The sequence below is a fragment of the Pseudonaja textilis genome, chromosome 11 (assembly GCF_049901715.1).
Source record: "Pseudonaja textilis isolate UNSWEBS1 chromosome 11, rPseTex1.2, whole genome shotgun sequence".
Taxonomy (NCBI): Eukaryota; Metazoa; Chordata; class Lepidosauria; order Squamata; family Elapidae; genus Pseudonaja; species Pseudonaja textilis.
In genome coordinates this window covers 2860989-2879224 of record NC_142000.1, presented here as the reverse complement: position 1 = coordinate 2879224, position 18236 = coordinate 2860989, and the positions used below count along the sequence as shown (strand labels likewise).

Sequence of the window (18236 nt, the reverse complement as noted above, 5' to 3'; positions counted from 1 at the left end):
GTTGGCTTCGGGGTCTTCCAAATAAACCAAGCAGAGTTTGGGCTACCAGCCTCCGCATCTTAGGGAAGAGGCATTTCCGATCAGCCTGTGAATCCACCTCCTTTGGGGAGGGGGGTGAGTGCTCCGTGCTAGGGGAATTGTGGGTGTTTGTGTAGGTGTAGGGAATTCTTGCTTTGGACCCTCGCTCTAACCACAGCCCCGGAAACTCACCAGTGTGATATAACACAGCCATTTATACAAGAGGCCAGTTTCCTGCTGGCCTTGCCCTCTCGCGGACAGAGTAGCCTTTCACAGACACCGGTTGGCCAAGTCTGCTGCCTCCCGGTGCCTTGCCACTACCGGTCCAAATTCTGCACCCGCTGAGCAGAACAGGTTGGTTTAGATTCTCTGCCTTTGGGGGCTAAAGTGGCTGAGCAGCCAAGTTAGAGATGTGTAGTGGATGTGGAGATGGGGGCAACCCAGAGGCAACACTTCACTAGAGGTGGCGTTCAGCTGGTTCTGGAGAACCGGCAGCAGAAATTTTGAGTAGTTCAGAGAACCGGCCAATCCCTCCTCCGACTGGCCCCGCCAACCCCATCTCTCCTCTGCCTCCCATTGAGTCCCAGCTGATCGACTGGCTCTTGTTTTGTTGCCTTGCACAGGAGAATGGAGCTGGAAAGCAGGTTAGTGGGTTGGGGAGGGAACAGGAATTTTGCAGTAACTTTCCCCTGCCACGCCCACCAAGCCACGCCCACAGAGCCGGTAGTACACATTTTTGAATCCCACCACTGCTTTGCGCTGCTTTGGTGTTTGGAGAAAAGAGAAGCCCCTTCGCTTCCAGAGATGCACTGCTTTGCACAGGAACCCCAACAGTTGATCTGCAGAATTGCAGCCTCAGTTTCCCTCACCTGCCCGCAACGCATATGACCACGTTTTGGGAGAGTTTCTTTTTCATTCATAAAGCAACCTTTCCATGAGCCCACCCTTCCAAGGAAAAACCAATGTTGTTCTTTATTTGGACTTACAGTAATCATTCCACGCAGCTGCCTTACATTGATTGACGGCGTACAATAACCAACCAAGCTGTGGGTCTGTCTCGGGCTAACTCAGAAAACCGGATTAAATAAACCATGCATAGGTGGCCCTAAGAGGAGAACTAGGTTGGTTTGCAGGGGGGTGGGGAAAATCAGGAACCTGTAGCACTTTTTCAGCTAATAGCTCAGAAACCTACAGGTAGTTTTGACAGTCGGAAGAGGTGCTACCGGGTTCCTGATTTTTAACCAAGGGCAATTGTGTCTTGCAAACGCAGCTGTGCTGTCCCTGCCTCTTGACTGCACAAGATGGGTATCTGCACAAGTGCATGGCTTATCAGGATTCTGGCAGTTACCTCAATTAAATCATGAGTCTCGAGTCACACTCCCAAACCTTCAAAGGATTTACTGGAAGTCAACCTGTCGGCATGATCTGGGTGTAGCCCATTCGGAGACAGTAATTCGCTGTCACCCTTGACCCTGTTTTTCCCCCCACCCCTCTGGGTGTATCATAATTCATATTCCCCCAACAAACACATCCATAGCCAAGAGTCGTCAATCATGCTCTCCAATTAGATTTTTGCACAGCAGAAGCTTCAGTCATCTAGTCAGTCTCTGAAGAAAATATGAATGGAATGTACTTTCGATTCCACACTGCCGCCTGCTCTTTGAAATCCCCCCCCCTTCTTTCTGTTAACTATAAAACATGTTTCTGCCAGCGGTTGCGAGAACTCCCGTTGCTGTGGTTGGTCTCCCTTCCAAGGGGCTTCCCATCCATTGCTTCTCCCCCAAAGCCTCTCTCTCTCGGAGGGGGAAGACCGTGGAGAAAATGTCCGGCCACGTGGAGAGGAAAGTCTGGTTCAGCAGGATCGAGGCTTGCTTCGGCTTCTTTTATTCTGGGTAGAGAGCTGCCCCCTCCAGGTCCCAGCCACATCCGGTCCTGGCCTCCAAAGCCCGACGGGGGATTCCGAGGGGGCTCAGAACTCATACTGGGAAACCAACAACGTGACCTTGAAGATGTGCTTCCCTAGAAGGATCTTCTGGGCAAATTCGCTCATTTCCACCTCGGCCTCCAGGACTGCCGGCCCCAGGACGGAGCGGGTCAGCACCAGCTCCCCTGCGTGCTGGTCTGAGCGTCGGACTGCCAGCCTCCCTTGGCTGTTGCCCCCTAGGAGGGCGAAGCGCAGGCTGTCCCCCAGAGAGCGGCTGGTGGACATCTTGAAAAGGACCCAGGGGACGGAGTGGTTGGACTGGAGGGGCAGGTAGTGGAAGGAGACGGCATGGGCGGATTTCTGGCAGGCTTGGCTCCCCATGGGGCAAGGGCTCCGTTCACACTGCCTGCGAAGAGGAGGCGGAAAAGGAACACCCAGTCAGGGCTACCAAAGAGTTTGAAGCCCTCTTCTGAGGTGCCCCGAGATGGGTCTGAACTGGGGTGGGTGGGGGGAAGCATCCTGGCATTTAATGGCTGTCAGGTGGGAGCTTGCCTCTGGACCTTTGTTTTTTTATTTATCTAATTTGTCAATCGCTTACAAGATAATAGGAATAAGAATAAACATGAGCATGAATGCAGGAAATAGACACGAATAAATGGGGACAATAGGACAGGGACGGGAGGCACGATTGGTGCGCTTATGCACGCCCCTTACAACCTCTTAGGAATGCGTATTCTCTCCTTTCCTTCCTTCCTCCTCCCTTCCTTCCTTTTTTTTCTCTCCCTCTGATCATTTCTCCCCTTCCTTCCTTTTCCTTGTTCTCCTTCCTTCCCCCTTCCTTCTGTCCTTTTATTTATTTGATTTATCAATCGCTTACAAGATAATAGGTATAAGTATAAGCATGAGTAAGAATACAGGGAATAGGCACGAATAAATGGGGACAGTAGGACAGGGACGGGAGGCACGATGGTGCGCTTATGCACGTCCCTTACAGACCTCTTAGGAATGGGTATTCTCTCCTTCCTTCCTCTTCCTCCCCTTTTTTTCTCTCCCTCTGATCTTTTCTCTCCTTCCTTCCTTCCTTTTCCTTGTTCTCCTTCCTTTCCCTTTCCTTCCTTCTTTCCTTCCTTCCTTCCTCCCACTCCCTCCCTTCTTTTCTCTCCTTCCTTTCCCTTCCCTGTTCTTCCTTCCCCCTTCCTTCTGTCCGTCATTCTTTTATTTGATTTATCAATCGCTTACAAGATAATAGGTATAAGCATGAGTAAGAATACAGGAAATAGGTACGAATAAATGGGGACAGTAGGACAGGGACGGGAGGCACGATGGTGCGCTTATGCACGCCCCTTACAGACCTCTTAGGAATGGGGTGAGGTCAATAGTGGTTAGTTTGAGGTTAAAGGTGGGTGGGGGTTAGAGGATGTAGCAACATAGTCAGGTAGAGCATTCCAGGCATTGACCACTCTGTTGCTGAAGTCTGTATTTGCAGCAATCCAGTTTGGAGTGGTTTACATTGAGGTTGTACCTGTTGTGCGCTCTTGTATTGTTGTGGTTGATATAATGGCTGTTGGGGGGGAGTGGGGAAGGGCAGTCCAAAACACCCATTTATCAAAAAACAGGTGGTTGAGCTGCCACTCCATTCCACAGGTCAAAAAGACCCGAGATGGACAATCAAGCCCAGCTTGCTTTTATGGCATAGGATTGGCCACCATCTTGCTATTTTCTGATCCCTCCTGGCCAATTATCCTGGTCACGAATAACACTCAACTTTTCTGGCTGGGGCGGGGGGGGGTAGAGAGGAAAAGAGAATAAAAAGGGGAATAAAAAGAGGGCATTTCCTTAACTAATCTCCATGGGCTGCCTGAGTTCTCTGGCAGGTAGGATCCCTCTGTCTGCCTTTCAGTCCTTGTCGACTTCAGCCCAGTTTTTTTTTGATAGGCATCGGCTGTTCCTGCAAGGGACCATCCTTTGATTCCAGACCCCAGAGGGGTCAGTTCCTTTTTCAATAAACCCTTCCAAAATCTTAGCTCTGATGAGCACAGAAAAGCTGGAAGTCAGTTCTGGAATTCCTTGGGCCTCTTAGTTGGAAAGGACCTTGGAAGGTCTTCTAGTCCAGGCGTCTCCAATCTTAGCAACTTTAAGATTTATGGACAAAGCTGGCTGAAGAATTCTGGGAGTCGAAGTCCACAAATCTTAAAGTTGCCAAGGTTGGAGACCCCTGTTCTACTCCAACCTGCTGCCCAAGCAGGAGACTATATGATTTAAGACAAGTGGTTGTCCAATCTCTCCTTAAAAGCCTTCCGTGATGGAGCACTCCAACTTCTGAAGACAATCATTGCGCTGCTTAATTGTCCTCACAATTAGGAAATTTCTCCTTAATTCCAGGTTGCTTCTCTCCTTGATTAATTTCCATTCATTGGTTCTTGTCTTGCCTTCTGGGGCTTTGGAGAACAGCAATAGCACTTAGATTTATAGACCGCTTCCCACTGGAAAGCACTTCTAAGTCAACCTCTTGCCCCCAACAATTTGGGTCCTCATTTTACCCACCTCGGAAGGACTGAGTCAATCTTGAGCTGGTGAGAATCAAACTGCCGGCAGTTGGCAGAATTAGCATGCAATACTGCGTTCTAACCACTGGGCCACCATGGCTCTCGAAATAGGTTGGACCCCTCTTCTTTGTGGCAGCCCCTCAAACATTAGGACACTGCTGTCATATGAAACGTATGAAGAACGGGTGCAGGAACTGGGCGTGGCTAGTCTAGCGAAAAGAAGGACCAGGGGTGACAAGATAGCAGTGATCCAATATTTGAGGGGCTGCCATAAAGAAGAGGGGGCCAATTTGGCTATTCTCCAAAAGCACAATAATGCAAGACAAGACACGATGGATGGAAACTAATCAAGGAGAGGAGCAACCTAGAAGTAAGGAAAAATTTCCTGACTGGTGCTTTGGAAAATAGGTTGACCTCCCTCTTCTTTGTGGCAGCCCCTCAAACCCTGGAATATTGCTATCTTGTCCTTTTCACTAGACTCGCCCTTCCCAATTCCTGCCGTCCTCTTGAGCCCGCTCAGGACCCTCCACCCTCGTTTCTGGAGTTTCTACTTACGAGGCTGACGTCTTGACGTAAGTTGTGTTGAAGTGGGTCTTGGGGCATTCGGGTTTCACGCAACGGAAGCCCCCAAAGAGGTTGACGCAAATCTGTCCGCGGCTGCAGTTGTCTTGATTTGTCGCACATTCATCCACATCTGGCAAAGACAACAACCGAGAGAGTCTGTCTCAGTGGTGGGATATTCTACCAGTTTCCCTGCTAGTTTGGTGATCGCGCATTTCGCGTGTGCGTGCAATTTTCCAAAGCCCAGCTGAGGCTCTGCTGCGCCAATCAGCGGAGAGGATAAAGAAGAGAAAAGCGCAGGGGGGGCAGTGGGAGGGACGATCTTGCACTTTTCCCTTCTTTTTCCTCTCAGCTGATTGTCGGAGTTTATTTTTACTGTCTGTTTTTGCTACCAGGTCAGCCATACCGGTCCAAACCAGTAGCATTTCACCCCTGGTCTGTCTGTCTGTCTCAACGCTGGTGATCTGGAGCCCTGCAAACATTACAGACCCTCACCCTGCTCTGGGATTTTGGCAGAGGGTCAGAGCTGATCAGGGCTTCTGGCACTCTGCCACTTCGATCCCAGGAAGGACCCCCACAGCAAATAGGCAGGGATATATGGATGCCAGCTCTGTGCAACTCCTCACTGCAACGCATGCTTGCTCTGAAGAGACCAATATGGGGCAGGGCTGTGGCATCCATGCGCTGAGGGCAGCCCAGCCTCCCGGGACCTCTGGAATGAAGGGGGCCGACACTTTCAGCCCCGTGTTTTTGTATTTCATGCAGATAGTTCTCGACTTACAACAGTTTGTTCAGTGACTGTTCAAAGTTGCAATAGCACCCCAAAAAGTTATGAACGTTTTTCACCCTTATGACAGTTGCAACATCCTCAGGATCATGTGATCAAAATTCAGATGCTTTGGCAACTGGTTCATGTTTATGACCGTTGCTGTGTCCTAAGGTCATGTGATCCCCTTTTGCGACCTTCAGACGAGCAAAGTGTTGGAATACATGTTAGCATGTATTTTTGTATTGCAACAACTACAGAATTATTCAGCCAGTAGATGGCAGTGTTTAGTTTGCCTCTATGGTTATAAACTACGGTTATAATCTATGTGTCAACTCATAAAACATTTTGTATACACATTTTATAGTGGACAACAGAAAGAAGGGGCTGGAGTTTCAAAGAGGAGGCAGCAGAATCGAAAGTACCTTCCCTTCATATTTTCTTCAGAGACTGACTAGATGACTGAAGCTTCTGCCCTGCAAAAATCTTGGCTATGTGCGTTTTTCGTTGGATGAAACACCCAGGGGGTGGGGGAGAAAGCAGAATCAAGAGTGACAGTGAATTACATATGTCAGAGTTGGCTCTGCCCAGGTAAATGCCGGATATAGAATGTTACCTTCAAATAAATCTTTTTTAGTTTTGGGGAGTGTGGCTCGAGGCTCATGATTTAATTGGAGTAACTTCTGGAATCCTAACACTGTGGCTATAATCTATGATAGTTGAGAAAGTTAAGCAGCAAGGCCTAGTGTGACTGAACACTGTACACTTTATTTGGGTTGTATGGTTATATAACCGTCCTCTGCTACCAATCTATCTGGCTGTTTAATACAGATCCTCCTTTGCTTATAACAGTTCATTTAGTGACTATTCAAAGTTGCAATAGCACCGAAAAAAGTTAGGAACATTTTTCGCACTTATGACCGTTGCAGCATCGCCAGCATCATGTGATCAAAATTCAGATGCTTGGCAACTGGTTCATACTTACGACCGTCACTATGTCCTCAAGCAACTGTGCAATAAGCAAAGTCAATGGGGAAGCCAGATTCACGTAACAACTAGGTTACTAACTTGTCAACTGCAGTTATTCACTTAACAATGAAAGGTCATAAAATGGGACAAAATTCACTGAACAACTTACTTAACATAAATTTTGGGCTCAATGATGGTCGTAAGTCGAGGACTACGTCTAATCCTCTGCTACAATTTCCATGCAATTAAAACAAAGTTTCTACAGAACAAAACAGAATTTTGAACACAAAGCCAAGGGGGAAGCCGGATTCACTTAAAAAAACTGGGTTACTAACTTGCCAAGTGCAGTGATTCACTTAACAACTGTGGCAAGAAAGGTCATAAAATGGGGCAAAATCCTCACTGAACCAATGCCTTGCTTAAGAACAGAAAACTTGGGCTCAATTGTGGTTGTAAGTCAAGGACTACCTGTACTTTAAAACACACACACACACACAGAGCTCTGCCTCTGATCATCAACTTTTAATGACCCCATAATCCCTTGCAGGGTAGTCTGGGAAATTGAATGGAGCTGAGTGTTTACTGGCTGGATGCCCTTCTTGTCACCAATGCAGAGTTTAGTTCAGCATATATATATTCTCATCGTGCCCAGAGAGAGAAATATCTGCCTCTACCTGGGATCGAACTCATAGCCTCCTGATTGTGAGGCGAGAGCTCTGTCTCTAGGCCATCACACCATTCACACAGCCAGCCTGATGAGGAGGGTAAAGGGGTTCTACAGTTCTGCAATTTATTAACGAGGATGGGAAGGACTCACCGCTGCAGATGTTCTGCTCAGCCTGAAACTGGTAGCCGGGCGGACAGGTGCACTGATAAGACCCAGGTAGGTTCACACATTCGTGGAGGCAGATCCGGGTGTGATAGTTGGATTGGTACAGCTGGCACTCATCCACATCTGCAGCAGAGCAGAAAGCTGTTGAGTTGGGTCCCCAGGGGAAAGAAAGGAACTCCCCAATCCCCTGACAGATTAACAGAGATGGAAGGGACCTTGTAGGTCATCTAGCCCAACCCCCTACCCAAACAGGAGACCCTATATCATTTCTGACAGGTGACAGTCCATTCTCTTGAGAGCTTCCAGGGATGAAGCTCTCACAACTTCTGAAGGCAACTTCCGTTCCGTGGGTTGATTGTTCTCATGGTCAGAATATTCCTCCTTATTACCAGGTTGAATCTCTCCTTGTTCAGTTTCCATCCATTATTCCTTGTCTGGCCTTTCGGGGGCCTTGGAAAACAGCTTGACCCCTTCCTCCTCTCTGGGGCAGCCCCCCCTCAAATATTGGAAGATGCTCCCCTGTCTCCCCTGGTCCTTCTCTTTCAGGCCTTCCTGAACTTCTGGGAGGCCCATTTTCCACCCTCCCTGAGCCTCCACACGCTCCCTGCAGATACCTGCATCCAAAACGGGCCGCGTGGGGATTCCGGGGAGGGCGAGGCCAGCCAGGAGTGGGATTTGGGGGTTCTCTGAACTGCACAGAATCTTAGTTGGGGGCCCTCCCGAACCCCTGTGACCCCCCAGCAGCCCCCCTATATAGAATTACTCGTGTGCCCCCACCCCATAATCTTACCTTGACACACGCCTCCCCTCGTCAACAGGAAGCCGCCATCGCAGCTGCATTGGCGGGAGCCCCCCGGATGCTGATGCAGCGGGGTTGACGGCTGAACGTTGCGTTGCTCACAGCTGCCCTGTCTGTGGTCAAGAGGTGGACGTTAGGGTGGACGTTAAGTGAGACAAACGAGCAGAGCAGGCGTTGGGGAAGAGGTGGCTCCTCGCTGCCCAGGCTTTTTACAGCCTCCGCTAGAGGTAGTGCTCCACTTATGACCGGCTATTTAGTGACTACAGGTAGTCCTCCACTTACAACAGTTCCTTTAGTGACCGTTCAAAGTTACAACGGCATTGAAAAAAAAGTGACTTATGACCGTTTTTCACAAGTTACGCCTGTTGCAGTATGTCATGGGATCAAAATTCAGATGCTTTTTCAGATGATTCGTACTTATGATGGTTGATTTGTACTTATGACTCCTGGGGACAGGAGACCCTACAGTATTTCTGACAGATGGCAGTCCAGTCTCTTCTTGAGAGCTTCCAGTGATGAAACTTCCACAACTTCCGAAGGAAACTTCTGTTCCATTGGTTGATCGTTCTCACTGTCAGAAAGTCTCTCCTTATTTCCAGGTTGAATCACTCCTTGACCAATTTCCACCCATGATTCCTTGTCTGGCCTTTGGGTGCCCTGGAAAATAGCTTGACCCCCTCCTCTTTTTGGAGGCAGCCCCTCAAATATTGGAAGATGCTCTCCTGTCCCCCCTGGTCCTTCTCTTCCCTAGACTAGCCAGGCCCAGTTCCTACAACCATTCATGGTTCATCGTATGTTTAGTGTTGAGTCCCCTAATCTTAACAGATTAACAGAGTTGGAAGGGACCTTGTAGGTCATCTAGTCCAACCCCCAGCCCAAAACAGGAAACTCCCCCAACTTCCAAAGGCAACTTCTGTTCCTTGGGTTCCATGGGTTGAGGGCACAACAGCGACGGCATTTTCTGCATCCTATGAGAAAAACACACCTTCCTTCCCTCGTCCTAACCACTTTCTAGAGAGGGACATTGACAGCCTCCTGTTGTATATTATATTACTGCTTGGTTTGGAAGTACAAGTAGACCTTGACTTACAACAGTTCTTTTAGTGATCATTCAAAGTTACAATGGCACTGAAAAATGTGACTTAAAAGATAACAGATAATCAGAGTTGCAATCTGGTCCAATGGAGGCCTCTGGCAATTAAACACTGACCCTCTCAAAGCAGGTGTGATGCAGGGGGTCAGAATATATCGCTCCGGGGTTGGGAGCCCGCACACCCAAGTCCCTGCTTGGAAAGTGTCCTCCAATATTTGAGAGGCTCCCACAGATAGGAAGAGGGGGTCAGGCTATTTTCTAAAGCACCCAAAGGCCAGACAAGAAATAATGGATGGAAACTGAACAAGGAGAGATTCAACCTGGAAATAAGGAGAAATTTCCTAGAGAACAATCAACCCAGGGAACGGAAGTTGCCCTCAGAAGTTGTGGGAGCTTCATCCCTGGAGGCTTTCAAGTAGAGACTGGCCTGCCTTCTGTCAGAAATAGTGTAGGGTCTCCTGCTTGGGCGGGCGGTTGGACTAGATGACCTACAAGGTCCCTTCCAACTCTGATTATCTCTTATCTGTTGTTTTGCTAATGCAGCCCCAAGGATAGGGGAGGGATTCAACCAGTGTAACAAGCAGTTCGGTGAGCGCACGCTTTGCACACGCAAGCAGCGTTTGCAACTCTCCTTCTGCTGCAAAGCCTGTGTGTTAAAAGAGCTGAGGTGCAGCAATCTGCGGTGCCTTGCGAATCAGCTGAGCTGGAAAACCCAGAAATAAAGCACAGACTAGAGCCCGGCTGGGCAGGCCCAACAGCTGATCGTCGGTTCACTCACAAGCTGATCTTTGGAGCAACCGGTTCGCCCGAACCGGCCCGAACCGGTAGAATCCCCCCCCCCCCCACCGCCCAGGCCGTTCTGTCACTTACGGGCATGAAGGGCAGCCTGGCAGTTGCTCCCTGACCAGCCGCTGGGGCACAAGCAGCTGTAGCGAGGACCAGCATCCACACAGGTCCCTCCGTTGGCACAGGGCCGACTGGCACAATCGCTGGTGCCTGGTTGGGGAATAAAAGAACGAAGAGATGCTTCGCTTGGCCAAGGGTTGAGATGCAGCCCTCGCCTCCCCTGGCAGGACTCCGGTTGTGGCCGAATGCCACCCGCTCTGCAGACACAGGAACAAGGGGCGAATGTTGTATAAAAGACCGTGTCAACTCATAAAATATTTCTCTGGTCTTTTTAGAGTCGCCAACAGAAAGGGAGGGGGGAGCAGTGCGGCCACTTGCAAACTGAAACTGCATTCCATAAGTTACGATATACCCAGGGGGCGGAGGAAAACCAGCAACAGTTCGAAGTTACAACGGCGCTGAAAAAAGTGACTTGTGACCGTTTTTCATGTTTATGACCGTTGCACCACACCCCTGGCCATGTGACCAAAATTCAGATGTTTGGCAACTGGCTCATCCTCACAACTATCGCTGCGTCCCAAAGACACGATTGCCTTTTGCAACCATTCGACAAGCAACGTCAGTGGGGAAGCCAGGTTCAGTTATTTACTCATCTGCAGTAATTCACTTAACAACGGTGAAAAGAAAAGTCGTAAAATGGGGCAAAACTCTGTAACGGAGAAATCTGTTGAGTGAGCTTTGTCCCTTTTTATGACTTTTCTTGCCACTGTTGCTAAGTGGATCACTGCAGATGTTAAGTTTCTCTGTTAACATAAATTCAGGGCTCAATTGTGATCGTTAAGTTGAGGCAACCTGGATGCACACCTGGGAAGCGAGTGTCATGGTGTTGAGAATTAATAGCTGACCAATAGGCTGATGCAATGAGGATGAATCAGCAAGGTAATTGCCACTTTAAGACTGAGGATGGGTCCCACGGGGTTTTACCACTTTAAGAAGCTGTCTATATATATGAAGCTATGAGAGGGTGTGTCTCTCTCTCCTTCTGTTCTGTCTCCATTGTGGCTCTCTGTGCAGAGTAATGAAGATTGATTGCTTGCCAGGGATTTGCCTACCACATATATATAAGTATATAGCTGTCTGGTATAAAAACCATTGTTAAAAGACAAAGCCTCTGTCTGTGTGCTCTATTTTGCTTCTGGGTTGTCTCACAATAGGAGTCATACTGCAAACACTCTCACAGTGTGACTGCTTAAAAGTCAGGATCACGAGTGGGAGGCCTCCGTGGCCACCTACTTTTGCAGAAGGCCTGCTGTCCACTCCAGGTTCTGTTCTTCAAGCAGACCCGCGTCTCAGACCCGGTCAGCGCAAAGCCAGGATTGCAGACAAAATGGACCTCCTTCCCAATGGCCGTTCCCCTGCCCAGCCTCCTGCCATTGGAGGGTGCAGAAGGAGGCGTGCAGCTCTCTGCAGGGAGCAAGAAGGAAGAAGAAACAAGGTGGAAACGTTTTCTTGGCTCCTCGGAATATTCCCGGTTTAATCAGAAAGGCCTCAGAGCTGAGAAATCCCAACTGCAAAGGACCAGACCCCGTTGCTAATTTCTTGTGGCATCTCCGTTCATAGAAACTTCAAAGAAAAAGAGTTGAGGGGTGGGAATTTAAAAACTTCCCGAGCAAACTTCAAAGGCTATTTTCCAGTGGGGAAAATGCCAGCAGACTCAAACACAGTCTTCCCGTGAAATCGGTTGTGGTTAAAAAATAAATAAAATAAAACCAAATAAAATAGTATCTGAAATGCTCTTGGATTTATTTTAACCAGAATGCATTAAATATACAGTATGATGAATCCGAATAGATCCCTTCAGCTCTATTCTGATAGATTAATTCTTAAAAACCTCCACAACTTCTGAAGGCAAAGCCGTTCCACTGGTTGATTGTTCTCACTGTTAGGAAGTTTCAGGCTGCCACCTCCATCACTTGTAACTAACAGGACCACTGGAAGAAATTTGCCCCCTTCCTTTTCCTTCTCCCCCGTTTCCCCTTTTCCTTTGGTGACATGTCTTTTTTAGACTCTAACTGTTAGCTAATTCCAAGGAATAACGTGGGTTAAATAATCAGCAAAGACCTTTCTATTATACCCTGTCAGATTTGGAAGGAGCCTGATTGCAGATAATCCACAACAAGTCTATTGGTCTTCTACAAGGCAGATCTGGATTCAAATCCAGCCTTGAAACAACCCACCTGTCAACTCATAAAATATTTATCTGGTCTGTTTAGAGTTACCAAAAGAAAGGGAGGAGGGAACAGTGCAGCAGCTCACAAACCAAAATTGCATTCCATAAATGTTTTCAAAGATAGTAACTAGATAGTAACTCAGATAGTAACTGACTGAAGTTTCTGCTGTGCAAAATTCTAACTGGAGAGCATGATTGATGACTCTGGGCTATGGAACTGTCCCATTGGAGAATATGAATTATGATACACCCGGGGGTGGGTGGGTGACAATGAATGATGTGTCTCAGAGTCTGCTACACCCAGGCAATGCCGGACAGTTTAACTCCCAATAAATCATTTTTAAGTTTTGGAAGTTTGGCTCGAGACTCATGATTTAAACGCGGGTCACTACCGGAATCCTGACACCACCTAGCAAGGTTGGACACATGTCAGTATGGCTGAGAAAAAAAACTTCATTCATTTTCATTCCAATGAAATCAACTCCACACCCTTTTCCCCTGGATTTTGCGGTCTCTGATTCCACGTGGAGGGGTGTGTGAGGTGTGTGTGTCAAAAGAAGCAAGATGGTGCCGGTAACCTACACAATAGATGCCACCTTGACTTTTTTGGCCCACCTCTTGGTTTGCCCTTACCATTCTGCTTAGCCGGCGGCTTTTGGGCACCGGCTGGCAGGAGCGCCAGCTGCTTCTTCAGGTTTCGCAGGCTGCGCATCTGGGCCACCTCGTAAGCCGAGAGCAGCTTCTGCATCTGTTGGATGGTGGCTGCGACGTGTTGCTTGCTCAGGCAGTTCTGGGCAGAGGGAGGAGAGTGGAGCCAGTTGGGAAGGAGCCCCCCCCCCACACCCCGAAATCAGATCAGCCTAAAACAGGGGTGTTAAACTCAAAGCCTGTGGGCCAGATTCGGCCTGCGGGGAGCTTAGATCTGGACCATGGAGTTGCCCTGGAACTGTTTATCTATTTTGACAACAAACATTGACAAATACAAACATAAAACATCAAATAAAACCATCTTCCCATTATACAGTATGTTGGTTGGTACATATCTCTTGTGCACAATACCAACAGTCTTTTCCTTCTAAATTTAGATTAGAATTCATATTATATAGATCAACTATGCATACTACATTATTATTATTGACTCCTTATTAGACTGTAATTATAAATTCACATCATCCTTTTTGAGCAAATCTCAACTTTTACAAACCTAGTTCATAATATCATTCATTTCATAATCAGTTGTATTATATCATTACATTATCTTATCTTTACTATTATGCTATATTATTATATTTTATTTCCCCATTTTCTTATCTAACCATTGATAAACACAAATCCCATATTTTATAATATTCTTTATCTTCTTGCTCTCTAATTTCTAATATTTACTCATTTCTGCACATTCTATTATTTTCTTAATCACCTCCTCCTCTATTGGAATTTTTTCACTTTTCCAGTTTTTAGCAAATACAATTCGAGTTGCTGTTAAAACATTGGGACTTGAACTCTTGATTCTGTAGTTGCCATCTTGACTTTTCTGACCTCACACTCTTCTGTGGACACTGTTGCTACAAGGAATTATGGGAACTCTATTTCCCAATGTACTGGGAGAGGCAACTTTGGACATGCACGTTTTAGATCGTGATCACAGACGGTTGTAAGTTGCCAAAGAAAACTTTTGGAGAGCGAAGTCTAAATATTGAGAATGCATGAATAAATGAATATCCTTGGCTTTTGGCTCCTGGCCACCCAACCCAGGAACAGCCGGTCTGGGTCTCCTCGGTTCCCCAGCCCCATGCTCCTGGGCTCTTGTTCTGACCCAACTGGGTTCCCACAGAGCAAACACAGACCAAGGCAGCAGCCCCCACCTTTTAAAGTTTAATAACAAACGCTGTTCCTTTACAGATAAAAGGCTGCTTTCCACCAATTAGCTCCGACAAGAAAGAGCCTCGCCAAGATGTTCATCAATGCTGCCAAAAACCCTGAGATAAGAATTTACAAAATTCTCCAAACACGAACTAAGATGTCCACAAGTTGAGCTTCAGAGCTTCTTTGCTGTCTGCAAAGAACGCTTTTACAAACCTGGCTTTTATCCTCTTGAGGGAGGGGCCACTACCTTGCAGCCTTACTCCCGAGTCGCCTGTGCTGCTGTAACTGCTTCTTCCTCTGAGCAATCCTGTGTGCATGTGCACTTGGCACAGGCTCCTCGGGAACCTCCTCATCGCTGCTGCCAACCCCCACAATCTCTTAAGGCAGCAGTCCACTCCCTGGTGGTCCTGGCCCCTCATCTGAGTCCTCGCTCTCCTCAGCCATCTGCACCTGCTGTCAGCTAACCACAACAGCTCTGCTGGGCTTCACCTTTTCTCAGCCCTTTTCCACGTCCTCTTACCTGGGCACTGCTAAGGGGCAGAGGCAGGATCCCAAGGACCATCACGAGGGCGGCTAATCTGGGTAACATCTTCTGCTCTCCAAGAGGTGGGAGAAGGGGAATAGCTTCCTGCAGCATCCTCCCCTCTCCGTAAACTAAGGAGGAGACGAGAGAAGAAAAGTTAAATGAAGCTGGACATTCAGTTCTGGTCATTGGCAAAGAAGTCAACATTCTATTCCCAGTTTAGAATGAAGGAGCTGGAAGGGACCTGGGAGGTCTTCTAGTCCAGCCCCCTGCTCAAGCAGGAGAACCTATACTATTTCAGATAAGTGACTGTCTAGAGCAGTGATGGATGAACCTATAGCATGTGTGCCACAGGTTGTTCTGACCCATACTCTTTTCCAACAAACAATCCAAAAGGAACAGAAACCTTGTAGTGCTTTTGCAAAATAATTAGCTGTGATAAGCACAAGCCTTGACAAACTGTGGTAGACTTGCCAAAAGATAACAGACAAGAAATAATTTGCAAAATAAGAATCTTCAAATACAAACTCAGGATACTAGAATGCCCACGAGGCTGGAGTTTCAAAACGTCTTTGCCTTCTGCAAAGTATGTTCGTTTCACAGCCGGCTTTTATCTTCTTGAAGTATGGGCCATTACCTTGCAGCCTTACTCCCGAGTCGCCCGTGCTGTTTTAACTGCTCTTTCCTGTGAGCAATCCTGTGTGCATGTGCACTTGGCACAGGCTCCTCGGGAACCTCCTCATCGCTGCTGCCAGCCCCCACAATCTCTGAAGGCAGCAGTCCACTCCCTGATGGTCCTGGCCCCTCATCTGAGTCCTCGCTCTCCTCAGCCGTCCGCACCTGCTGCTGGCTAACCACAACACAGGTGGCATGCAAAGCCCTCTTTGCGGGCACGGCAGCTATCACCCAGCCCAGCTCCACTGCCCACGCACATGCCTCCTGGCAGCCAGCTGCTGTTCGGGTCTCTGCCACGCATGCACGGGGGTGGGACCTTCGACGATCTTCACAGTTTCCCCACCAGTGTGCCCTACCTTTCTCCATTCCTGCCACCCGTGCCTTCCCAGATCTCCGCATGCTCCACCCTCTGCGGGTGCCTCTCCGTGGCAGGCATGGAGGAGAACGCCTGGGTGTGCTGGGGGCAGGAGGAGGAGAAAACCTGTGGAGATTGTGAGCCCCCCCCCGTGCCCCTTTTGGGGCCTGAAAAGCCTCCTGTACCAACTTGGAAGCCAAAACGGGGGACGGAGGCCAGGGTGCATGCGCAGGGGGCCCACATGCATAAGGAATGCATGGGGCGGGGTGCATTTTGGGGTTGGGGGCCTGCGCATGTGCATTCATGCACATGCTTTGGGCACTCGGCACCAAAAAGCTTAACCATCACTGGTCTAGAGAATCTTCTTAAAAACCTCCAGGGATGGAGCGCCCACGGTTTCTGGTGTCAAGCTGTTCCACCGGTTAATTGTCCTCCCTGTTAGGAAGTTTCTCCTCAATTCCAGGTTGCTTCTCTCCTTGATTAGTTTCCATCCATTGTTTCTTTTCTTGCCTTCTGGTGCTTTGGAAAATAAATTAACTCCCTCCTCTCTGTGGCAGCCCTTCAAATATTGAAATACTTCTATTATGTCACCCGCTGGTCCTTCTCTTCCCAGCCAGCCATGCCCAGTTCCTACAATTGTTCTCCGTATGGTTTAGTCTTCAGGCCTTTAATCCTCTTAGTTGCTCTTCTCTGAACTTTTTCCAAGGTCTCAACATTTTTTTTTTGTCCTTCTCCGGCAAAGGAGAGCAGACCTTCTCCACCATTTTCCTTCCCGACCCATCCCACATTTTGGGAAGAGATTGCAAACCAACACGAATCGACTTATTCTTCAAAGCTGCTGACGACAGGACAAGAAGCAACGGATGCCAGCCAGCCAGCCAGAGGAAGATCCAACCTGGAAATAAGAAGGGGCTTCCTGACAAGGAGAAGGATTAAGAAGGGAGCAGCTTGACTCCTGGAGTTGGGCTGTCAAGAAAAGATTGGACAGCTGTTTGCCTGGGATGGAATAAGGATTGCTCTTCTCTTGGGAGTCTATTGGAGGGTGCCTGGGTCAGCCCCCCTCCCCAGCCCCTGGGGGTGGGGGCAAGGTGTTGTCAACTGGAGGAACACATTGGGCTCCCCAGCTTGTCTTAACAGAGTTGGAAGGGACCTTGTGGGTCATCTAGTCCAACCCCCCACCCATACAGGAGACACCATTTCTGACAGATGGCAGTCCAGTCTCTTTCTTGAAAGCCTCCAGGGATTAAACTCCCACAACTTCCGAAGGCAACTTCTGTTCCACGGGTTGATTGTTCTCACTGTCAGAAAATTCCTCCTTATTTCCAGGTTGAGTCTCTCCTGGTTCAGTTTCCATCCATTATTCCTTGTCTGGTTCTCAGGTGCTTTAGAAAACAGCTTGACCCCCTTCCTCCTCTCTGGGGCAGCCCCTCCAATATTGGAGCACTGCTCTCCTGTGCCCCCTGGTCCTTCTCTTCTCTCGAGTAGCCAGGCCCAGATCCTGCAACCGAGCTGAAGGGGAGGGTGGGGGTGTCTGGAAAGGGTCCCCCCCCCCCCGCACTTCCCCTGTGCAGGAGAAACCTCCGGGTGCCCCCAAATCACCACCAGCGGTCTCCTGACCAGCCCCCCCACCCCCCCGCCACTTGCAGGGTCGGTGAGAGGAAGGCGGGGGGGCGAAGCCAGACGGGGGCTGAGGTGGCGGGGAGGGCGGGGGGCGGGAGCTAACCTGGACGATGCCCCTCAAAAGCCTCCGATGTGGCTGCGGGCCCCTCCCTTCCACCCAAAGGCGGGTGGAAAAGAGCCGGGATGGCATGAAGGGGGCGGCGAGGGGACCCACCTGGCTGAGGGTCTCCCCGGCAAGGCTCCTCTCCTCCTGCCCGTCAAGCGCTCGCCCGGCTGCCTTTTATAGCCCCCACCCCGCCCGGCCAGGCCTCGCCCCGCGTGGGAGGCGGAGGCGCCTCTGCTGGGCAGCCGCTCCCTGGACGGGGCGGGGGAGGTGGGTGGTCGCCTGTCCCGCAGCCGGGCTTCCCGCCCCCCGCTCCCCCCCCAGTCCGGGTGCTGGGCTTTGGCCGTCGAAGGAGCCGCGGGGGCGGTGGAGGCAGCAGCCCTTCCTTAAGCGGGCGGCCGACGGGTGCGGGGTGGGGGGCGCGGGGGGTGGGGGTGGTCTTCGAGCCGCCCTCATGTGAAACTTTTGGAACGATCCAATGGAGCAGAAGCTTCTGGAAGCTTTCAAGAA

General features: G+C 49.3%; 1 protein-coding gene across 1 annotated transcript; it reads right to left on the bottom strand.

Moving 5' to 3' along the window:
- Positions 1 to 1870: 1870 nt before the first annotated feature.
- LOC113445286 (fibulin-7-like) lies at positions 1871 to 17867 on the bottom strand. Its single transcript, XM_087940412.1, is given in 10 exon segments — positions 1871 to 2348; positions 5044 to 5182; positions 7602 to 7739; positions 8407 to 8469; positions 8472 to 8528; positions 10379 to 10504; positions 11648 to 11818; positions 13218 to 13374; positions 14971 to 15104; positions 17834 to 17867. Coding segments are annotated over 9 exon segments (1329 nt in total). The 5' UTR covers positions 15088 to 15104; positions 17834 to 17867; the 3' UTR covers positions 1871 to 1987.
- Between the last annotated feature and the right edge of the window lie 369 nt (positions 17868 to 18236).